The 10,102-nt window shown below is 33.4% G+C and overlaps 3 protein-coding genes across 3 annotated transcripts; all 3 read left to right on the forward strand.

Annotated features, from left to right (window-relative positions):
- Window positions 1-4,382: 4,382 nt before the first annotated feature.
- LOC108985897 (TMV resistance protein N-like) lies at window positions 4,383-6,617 on the forward strand. Its single transcript, XM_018958356.2, has 2 exons — window positions 4,383-4,956; window positions 5,750-6,617. The coding sequence occupies exons 1-2, from the start codon at window positions 4,412-4,414 to the stop codon at window positions 5,757-5,759; spliced, it is 555 nt and encodes a 184-aa protein (XP_018813901.1). The 5' UTR covers window positions 4,383-4,411; the 3' UTR covers window positions 5,760-6,617.
- Window positions 5,760-6,800, forward strand: LOC118343999 (disease resistance protein RUN1-like). The gene has a single exon (XM_035683727.1). The coding sequence runs from the start codon at window positions 5,760-5,762 to the stop codon at window positions 6,798-6,800; it is 1,041 nt and encodes a 346-aa protein (XP_035539620.1).
- A 307-nt stretch (window positions 6,801-7,107) lies between these two features.
- On the forward strand, window positions 7,108-9,680 carry LOC108985908 (probable disease resistance protein RPP1). The gene is made up of 3 exons (XM_035683213.1): window positions 7,108-7,222; window positions 7,336-7,896; window positions 8,058-9,680. The coding sequence occupies exons 1-3, from the start codon at window positions 7,220-7,222 to the stop codon at window positions 8,253-8,255; spliced, it is 762 nt and encodes a 253-aa protein (XP_035539106.1). The 5' UTR covers window positions 7,108-7,219; the 3' UTR covers window positions 8,256-9,680.
- The last annotated feature ends 422 nt before the right edge of the window (window positions 9,681-10,102 follow it).

Below are 10,102 nucleotides of genomic sequence, written 5' to 3' on the forward strand. Positions count from 1 at the left end.
GTTGCAGAGCCACGCCACATTAAAAGACTCTGATACAGGGAATAGTATGAACAATGCGGACTTCATGGGGGCATGAACGATCTGTCCCTCCAGACTTATAGTATAAATAGTAGATCCCAAGTACGAGAATATCTATTTCTGATCCCTAGACTCCTTATTTACAAACTTCCAAGAATATTTACTAACTTTGACATCGGAGGTTCTCCGACCCCAAGGCTGCCAACTCCTAGGTGCATTATTCTCCATTTTTTGCAAGCCCATTTTTAAAGATCTGAGTTGTCGAAGCTTGGCCCAAAGGTGTGCGAAACACGACGTTAACAATTAGAATATATATTTTTAATATTATTTTTGTTTTGAGATTTGAAAAAGTCGAATTGTTTATTTTATTTTGTGTGGAGATTTGAGAAAATTATAATAATTAGATGAGATGAATTGAGAGGAGTTATGAAAACAAACAAAACCGTTAGACCTTCAGACAAGTTCTGGTTGGAATCTCTTGAATTTTGAAATCTAAGTCCGAATGTTCTAGACTTGAGAAGTTAGCCAGATAATTTTGGAGATTTGACATATCTGCAGAGCTTAGAGCACTGGCATCGGTTTCGGTAAAACGAAAGAATCTCTAAAATTTGATGAATGAGGGATTTAAAACGTTGGCATTGGATTCGGTAAAGATGAAAACTCAAACTTTGAGCAACAAGATATTTATTTTCATCATCATCTTTGAAGACTCACTATTCATTGTCTATCCAATTATTTTATTAGAAAATCACCTTCCAACTGCTCTCCCCATTTTTGCCCATAATTCCGTTTCTTCCTCTCACGTCCCTTTCTCCCATTTCTTTCGCCCATGACTCCAAAATAAAGTTTCATTTCTCCCATTCAAATTTTTCTATCCATTTTCTCTCTTCCCTCTATAACCCGACACTCCCTCTCTCCCTTTCTCTCCATTTTTTATTTAGGTTTCGCTAAACCCAACCTCATTTCAAGAATGAGTTTAATTTGTTGGTGTCTTTAAATATGTTCATTTCAAGATATTTCTTTTCCTTCAAATTTTCTTCCTTCAATTTTTCACACTTGAAATTAGTCACTGTCGGGGTCAATCCCCATACGCATCAGCTGAAACTTTGTGATTTTGGGAGTGCAAAAGTGTTGGTTAGTTTTTCATATCACTCTTGCTATTGATGGTTGCGTCTTTTTTATTTGCTTTGAGAGTAGCCCCTTTTGCATTTTATCAGGTGAAAGGAGAACCCAACGTTTCTTACATCTGTTCAAGATATTATCGTGCTCCTGAGCTCATCTTTGGTGCCACCGAGTACACAACTGCAATAGATATATGGTCTAGTGGTTGTGTGATGGCTAAATTAATTCTTGTACAAGTTGATTGTCTACTCGTTGTGTGATGGCTGAATTAATTCTTGGACAGGTTGATTGACACTTGAGTTTAACTTATATAAAAAAAAAAAAGATTGATACTTGAGTTTATACGGATACTTGGCCATGTTTTATAGTTGCCTTGAATATTCTATTGTTAATGTTTTGAATCCAACTTCTTTTTCAGCCTTTGTTTTCTGGTGAAAATGGAGTTGATCAACTAGTTAAGATCATTAAGGTGAGCTTATTCAATACTTTCCACTTGTCCAAGCGAAGTTTTATATAGAACAATTTGAAATTCATATTTTGGCTACAAGTAAAAAAAAAAAGGTATGAAGATTCCAAACTTGTGAAATAAGTATAGAAGGATTTGGTTTTTAGATATTACTTTAGACTTTATATCTTGGTTGAATATTGTCATTCTGTTAATGAATTAACTCTGCAAGTTTAAAGTTTTCTGTTGATATTTTTAGTTTAAACAAATATTACAGATCACGAGTTTTCACCTTTTTTTTTTTGGCAGATGGAAACAGGAAACAAGGAATCCAATGCTTTCCAAGTGAATTTATAGAATAGACACTTTAGTTTTTAAATAAATGTTCCAAATTACTTGTGTTTCGAATCTTCCAATCCATCGTATATTGTTATCTCTATGAAAAAACTTTGTTGTCCCACCCGTGGGTAGCCCAAGTGATAAGAGCGAACTTGTGTGCATGAGCCCCATGCCACAAAAAATGTATATCCTTTGTAGTTTTGATAGGCTTAAAGTGATTCTACTAGTTTTCTTTGGGCCATTTCTTTGTTTTTTTCCCTCCTCCCTAAGTACTTGCTTGTTTATAATTATGGCATGTTTCTACATGCTATTATGATTTCACATCCTTTAGGTACATTCTTATTGTATCAGTGTAGAATTGATATTAGTAGGACCATTTAGATCTATACTTTTTTAGTATAAATTCATAACCATAATGATGAATTTTAATTAATGTGAGATATAAATCTTATGAATTTACTATCCATATTTGACTGACATTTTAATGGTTAAATATTTGACATTTTCTCTATATTATACCTCAACTAGATGTTCAATATCTTTATCCTCATGCAATAGTTGATTCTTCTAGTATTGGACTTAGCCCAAGTCCCCTTTAGGAGCTTTCAGCTGCAATTGGCAACAAGGATCTCAGTTAGCTTGGGTCAAAGTTGGATTTGATACATTTTTATATCTATTGTTTGCTTCATTTTTGAAACTGGTTTGATCTGTGGTGGTGGAGAAAGCATATTATTGAAATGGGGCTTGCTCTGTGGTCTGCAGAATGTATGCTCAATAATAAGTTGGTCTGTATAAAGAATATGTTGGTCCATATGAAGATCTTAAATGAAGTTTGTTTAGTTTGTATGCTCTGTGGTCTACTATATATTTTGTACTTTAGTTTTGGCTGTCAACTAAACATTAAGCATTCTAAATAACTCATGTAGGCATAAAAGTGCAGTGATTGGCATTCATGGAACCAAATAATCATAAAGTCAGTCTAGATGAAACAAGTAAAGGTCATTTGTATGAAAAGAATCACAAACAGAACAAAATGTTTTCTTGCAATCATTTAAACAAATGTGTTTATTGATTTCAAAAATTGTATATATGATAGTTGAGTAGAAAAAAAATTGAAAAAAAGTGTTTGTTGGATAATGAGGTTGAGAAAAAAAACTTGTTGGGAAATAATAATTTAAGTATAAATTAAATTATTAATTAACATATGGTTAATGTAGTTGTAAAAAATGAAAAAAAAATTAAAAATATTATTATTTTGATGAATCAAATGGCTAATCCAATGTGGGGTTATGGATAGGGAGCTTTTGGATTTATGGAAAACATGTACTTTTCGTCAAGTTTTGAAGATGGCTTTGATGATGCCAATGCTAATGCTCTTAGAGTTTAGCGAGCCTACCAAAAAAGACTTACCATCATGGTTTACGAGTTTCTCTGGCCTTCGTTGTTTAGATTTTTTGGATAGTGAGAGTATTTCAGGTATTTTGTAAATTATAGTGAAAAAATAATGAAAAAAATAATAATAGGATATTGAATAATAGTGAATAATAATAAAAAATAAGTAAAAAGTTTTTATAAAATAATAAATAGTAATAAGATATTCTGAGAGTACTTAAAGTACTCTTAGTATCAGAACCCATCAAGTTTACGAGTTTCTTTGGCCTTCGTTGTTTAGAAGGGACTGGTTTGGATTCAAAGATGAGATAAGATAGTTTTAGATGAAAGATAAAAGTTGAAAAAATATTATTAAAATATTATTTTTTAATATTAATATTATTTTTTTGATTTGAAAAAGTTGAATTGAGAATTGAAAAAGTTGAATTATTTATTATATTTTATGTGAAAATTTAAAAAAGTTGTAATGATAATATAAGATAAAATGAAACACTTTTTGAATCCAAAATTATGTTAGGGGGATAGACACAAAATTATTGTATCACATTTCATCTTATCTCATCTTATTTTCAAACATAATTCAAGTATAAAATTTTTAAACTAATCATTACAATTTTTTCAAACTTTCAAATAAAAAATATAAAACAATTCTAACTTTTTCAAATTTTCAAACAAAAATAATATTATAAAATAATATTTTTATAATATTTTAATTTTATAATATTTTTTATGTAATTTTTTCTTTCTTTTTTCTCAAAACTCAAAAAATAATCAACTCAAACTATATCACTACTATTTACAAACTATCTTTTTACAATTAATAAAATTTTCATTTCATCTCACAAACCACCGATATCTTGAACGTCTTTGGTTGGATGGTTGGTCAAGACTAGAAAAAATTCGACGACATGAGGCTGATTTTAATGCACACCGAATTGCTATAACAAAATTATGATAATGATTATTTGTGTTTTAGTCAAGAAGTTAATAAAGTCGGTGGAAGCCACCAGGAAATTACGCACGTACGCGCTTCTGGTGAATGGATATGCCTACACCAAACAAAGACTTTTGATCAGTTGACCACAAAGCCGATACATGGTGCTGCATCCACCAAACTTTCCTGAATCGTCTTGTTCGGAAGAACATGAAAAAATCATAACCTCTTACTCATCTTCTTCCTCAACGCCTCAATGGAAATATGATGCTTTCCTCAATTTCTATGGCAAAGACACTCGCACAAGTTTTACAGATCATCTATATGTTGATTTAAAACGGAACGTCATTCTTGTCTTTAGGGATGACGAAACACTCAAGCGAGGAGAATACATTTCTCAAGCGCTTCCAAAAGAAATTCAAGAATCCCAAATCGCAATCGTCATTTTTTCTACAAATTACGCTTCTTCCAGATGGTGCCTCATGGAACTTGCAAAGATCGTTGAATGGGAGGAAAAGACAGAGCTCACAATCTTTCCAATTTTCTACTGTGTGGATCCTTCTAATGTGAGAAATCAGACAGGATATTTTGCAGAAGCGTTAGCCGCACATGAAGAAGATCCGAATATTGACGTAGAGAAGATACGAATGGGGAGAGCTGCTCTCAGAAAGGTCGGCAGTATCGTCGGATGGCACATACACGACAGGTAACATTTAGGACTTGAGTTGCAATGTTCTATGAGATTTTGGGAAAGGAGAAAGAAAAAATTGAATAAGAATATTTATAAAATTAAAATATTATTAGAATATAAGTGGATGTTTAAAAAATGAGATGGAATGAGAATTTTGTAAATAATAATAAGATGGTCTGTGAATTCTAGTAAGATAGTTTGAGTTAAATATTTTTTAGATTTTAAAAAATGAAAAATAAAAAGTTGAATAAAATATATTATAAAGTTAAAATATTGTTAAAATATAATTTTTGTTTGGTGATTTGAAAAAGTTATTTTTTGTTTAGAAGTTTGGAAAAGTTGTAATGATTAGTTTAAAAAAATTATAATAATTAGTTTGAAAATGTTTATGAATGTTTAAATGATGTTTGAAAAAGAAATGAGATAAGATGGGATGATATGAGATGAGATGAGATATGATGAGAAGAGAATTGTTTCCAAATATTTCCCAATTTTTTAATATTATTTTTGTTTTGAAATTTGAAATATTTGAATTATTTTTTGTGTTTTGTTTGAAAGTTTAGAAAATTTATAATGATTGTAAAAAAAAAACTGAAAATTTGAAATTAAAAAGTATTTTTATTTGTGTGACGTCTCTTGCTATCCAAACCGAACCATCCTCTTTTCTTCTTCCGTGGACAGCTAGCAAGCAATTAAGAACTATCTATCTACTAATGACATTTATATATTGATCATGAAGTATGAATTAAACTGTTTTGCTTTCGCTAGTAAACAATGCTAATTATTTAATTGTTCTATCAATTTACAGGTACGAATGAATGATTATACAAGAAATCAGTGGTAGTATATCTCGTGAGTTGAATTCTAGATTCTCACGTCATGATTACGATAAACTTGTTGCCATAGACTCCCGTGTAGAGGAAATGATGAAGTTATTGGATATGGAATCGAATGATGTTCGCTTTGTAGGAATTCATGGGATGGGTGGCATTGGTAAGATAACGCTAGCCGAAATAATTTATGATAGAGTTTCTAATTGTCGTTTTGAAGGAAGCAGCTTTATTTCTTGTATTAGAGAAAAATCTACTACTTCTCGTGATCTAGCTTCTTTACAAAAACAACTACTTTCAACAATCATGCAAGAAGAAATAAATGTATGGGATCATCACCTGGGAATTAGGATGATAATGAAGATGCTACAGAATAAAAGGGTTTTTATCGTCCTTGATGATGTGGATAGTGAAAAGCAACTGACGACATTAGCAGGGAATCAGAAATGGTTTGGTCCAGGGAGTAGGGTGATTATAACATGCAGAGATAGTCATCTGTTGAGAACACATGGAGTGTATGATATCTGTAAGGTTGAGCAGCTTCATGCTGCTGAAGCTTTGCAACTCTTTAGTTTGTCAGCATTGAAGAAAACCCATCCTACAGAGAATTACATGGATCTATCTAAGCATTTTGTGAAGTATGCTCAAGGCCTTCCTTTAGCTCTTAAAGTTTTGGGTTCCTTCTTATTTGGGAGAACAATGGATGCATGGGAAAGTGGTAGGGATCAACTAGAAGTAGTTCCTAACAAAGATATTATCAATATACTTCAACTAAGTTTTGAGGGGCTGGAAGATTCGCAGAAAAAATTATTCTTGGATATGGCTTGTTTTTTTCAAGAAGAGTGGCTAAATAACAATTTTAAGGAAATATTAAAAAGTTTTGGTTATTATCTAGACATCGACATTGACATTCTCGTCGACAAGTCCCTCATAAGCAGATCAAAATATGAAAGGTTGTTCATGCATGATTTGCTAAAAAAAATGGGCCAGAAAATAGTTCGTCGCGAATGCCCTGAAGAACCTGGATGACGTAGTAGACTGTTTCGTCACGAGGATGTCTTTCACGTACTGAAGAATGATACTGTAAGTTGATTAGTGTAGACATTAATATAAAAGGTATATTTTCATCCTAATTCTTGCTAACCTGTTGTTCTTGGTTACCAGGGAACTGATGCAATTGAAGGCGTAGTCCTGGATTTTTGTCCTAAAACGAAAGAGAGACTCAACGCCAAAGCATTGTCAAGGATGAGAAAATTGAGATACTTGGAAACCCATCATTCTCGAACTATAAAATGGCATGGAGATCCTTTAAAATACATGCCAACCAATGAGTTGCGATTCCTAGAGTGGTCTGGATATCATTTGAAATCCTTGTCAAGCAGTTTCCAACCAAAAAATCTTACTGTACGTTTTTTGACAGTCGCATCAAACAACTATGGAAGGGGTCGATGGTAAGTTTTTCACTTGTATAAATACGTATTCATCTTAATAATCCCCCTTCCTTTCAAAAATAAGTTAATAAATTCATATTTTTGATCCAATTAACTACCCCTGTTTATGACAGGTTTTAGACAATTTGAAGTACTTAACTCTGAGTGATTTTGAGAACTTGATTGAAACACCAGATTTGACAGGAGCCCCAAATCTTGAGAAACTATACCTTTCAGGTTGTAGAAGCTTGTGTGAGGTCCACCCATCCATCAGAATTCTCAAACGATTAAAATTATTGGATTTAAGCCATTGTGAATCTCTTGAAAGACTGCCAGACAAGTTCTACTTGAAATCTCTTGAATATTTGGTTCTTGACGAATGTTCAAGTCTTGAGAAGTTACCAGACCAAAGTCGGTTGGAATGCTTGAAGTATCTTATAGCATATGGAATTGCTATAACACAAATACCATCTGTCAATCTATTCCACAAAAGCATCGATGGTGTTTCTCTCAAGGGAGGCAAGTGGATGCCAAGTAATTCAAGAGATCCCACCTATGATATCAAATCACTTGTAGAATATCAGATGGAAGGAAAATATGAGGTAAAAGCAATGTACATTGATATTGACAGGGAAGGAGAAAATATTTTAGACATGGCAAGTGGAGGTGTTGCGAATTCATTCTATCCAGATGCGGTGAGTCAGTGTGTGTGTGTGTCTCTCTCTATCTTCTTTAGAAATAAACAAAAAATATCAGAGAAATCCTTTAATCACAAAGGATAGAAGAATCTAATCATCGCCCACCATAGCTTTATTTTTGCAGAATTTAACATTTGTTTATGGGGTTTGTTTTACAGATGATATATGGATGGTCGTTGGGATCTGGAATCCCGAAATGGGTTGACAATACAAGTAATGGCTCCTCTGTAAAGATAGATTTGGATAGTAATATCAAGACGATGGGGGTGTGCTTTCTTTATTGTTGTGATTTTCATCAATTCCTTTCCCCAAAAGGCACTTCAATTTCTTCGTTATCTAGAAGATTTTTATTATAAACCTAAGTTTCCTTGCTTGGATATCTGTTTGGTTAAGCCAATTGGATTCTGGGTGTATATAACAACTCCACGATTTTTGGAACGATGGAAATCGGATAAACTGAGCTTGATTAAGATTTCAATTACAGCAAAAATGGAGAGTTTCAGCTCTGCTTTTCCTCCAATAGAATTAGAAGTGAAAGAATGACGGTGCATTTGGTATCTCCGAATGATGCCAATTCACAGTTCTATAATAGCATTGCTCCTCATCTTGGTTTGGGATCTTCAAATTTACAATTCTATCGTCAATTTTATTTTAATTTGGACCAAAAACCTCTTCCATCGACGATGTCGAATGATCAAATCTCAAATTGATTAAGGGAATGTTGTCGACCACCCAAGCTGCTTTTCTTTGTTGTCATGTTTCTGGTACGTTATGCTACCTCTCTACCCTTCATCTCAAACTCGGATATCTATCTATAAGACATGCAATTTAGTCATTTCTGTTTCTATCTGTTTCAATTTTCAAATATGGAAAATATAATTAAATGTTATGTGCATGGAAGTGATCAGGGAACCTTTTGCTCCTGCCAAAACGTGGGAGAATACTTGGCATGGAAGTGCGGCATGATGTGAAATGAAGATTTGATTCAACAGATGTAACACCCAGGCCAAGCCCGTAGAGGAAGCCTAACCAGTCTGAAGAGGGTTAAAATCTCACAATAAGCTCTCAAAATCTCACAAAGAGTTCTCTCTCTTTTCTCTCTATTTTGGCCGCAACTATACGCACTCCCTGTACAAAAATTATGTTTATATACGAAACGGCGCAGTGACTAGATTTTTCGGACATTCGCTCAAGCAAGGTGTTGAGCTAACAATTTGTGTGGGGTTCGCTCAAGCTGATTATCAAGCGAGTGTCGAGCAAACAATTTGTCTGGATTCACTCGAGTGGGCTATCAAGCGAATGTCAAACAAGCAATCTCTCTTAAGTTTGCTTGAGCCAAGGTTGAGCCGCAGTCGAGCCAAGTATTTGGAATGATGTTTTCAACAGGAAATCAAGCCACCATTCCAACAGAAAAAGTGATGGATCCCATTAATGATTAAGGGAAGTGCGAGTCCCATAATATGTTTTATTATGGTGAAGGGCTTTGTGAAAGGGAAGAGAAAGACGGATGGGTATGTGTAAACGAAGCTACTTTTCCCTTCCCTCTTCACATGTTCATTGGTTGATAAGGTAACAAACCAGCCATAAAGAGTGAGATTATCACAAGAATAAATTCAACAATCACCTTGAACATCTACTTTCTTAACAAAAATCGTAACCAGCAAAACTTGGTAATATTCTTGTGAATTTTATTTAGGACTTTGTCGAAACTTTTAAACAACTTAAAAGTTAACTCTATTTCTAGAATGATCGTCTCAAGGCATAGAGTGCTTGCTTTAGAAAATGAGCAAAATCAGTGTACAGCGCTTACACACAATACAAATATCATTTCTCTCTTTAAATTAAAGAATGGAACTCAATTTTTTTGGCCAGTTACTTAAACGAGGCGCTGACTGGGTAGATTGTAAAAGCGCTTATTATAATGGATTTCACACCCAAACAATCCGTGGACGTAGGCATTATGCCCAACTACGTATGTCTTTGTGCCTCTCTATTTATTCTTCTTTACTTATTATTTATTTTATGAATAAATACAAAGAGTACCGTATTAAAGCCCGAATCATCCACGTAGGCCGAGAATAATTCTTTCCTCATCTGTTGTGCAAATTAAGCATTAACCATGGTAATTGATCAAACAGTTTAGGAATGAAAATTAAATGTGAATGTCAAATCTCTGTCAATTCATAAGTACAACGGATATCTG

Source organism: Juglans regia, chromosome 12 (assembly GCF_001411555.2).
Source record: "Juglans regia cultivar Chandler chromosome 12, Walnut 2.0, whole genome shotgun sequence".
In the NCBI taxonomy this organism is placed as follows: Eukaryota; Viridiplantae; Streptophyta; class Magnoliopsida; order Fagales; family Juglandaceae; genus Juglans; species Juglans regia.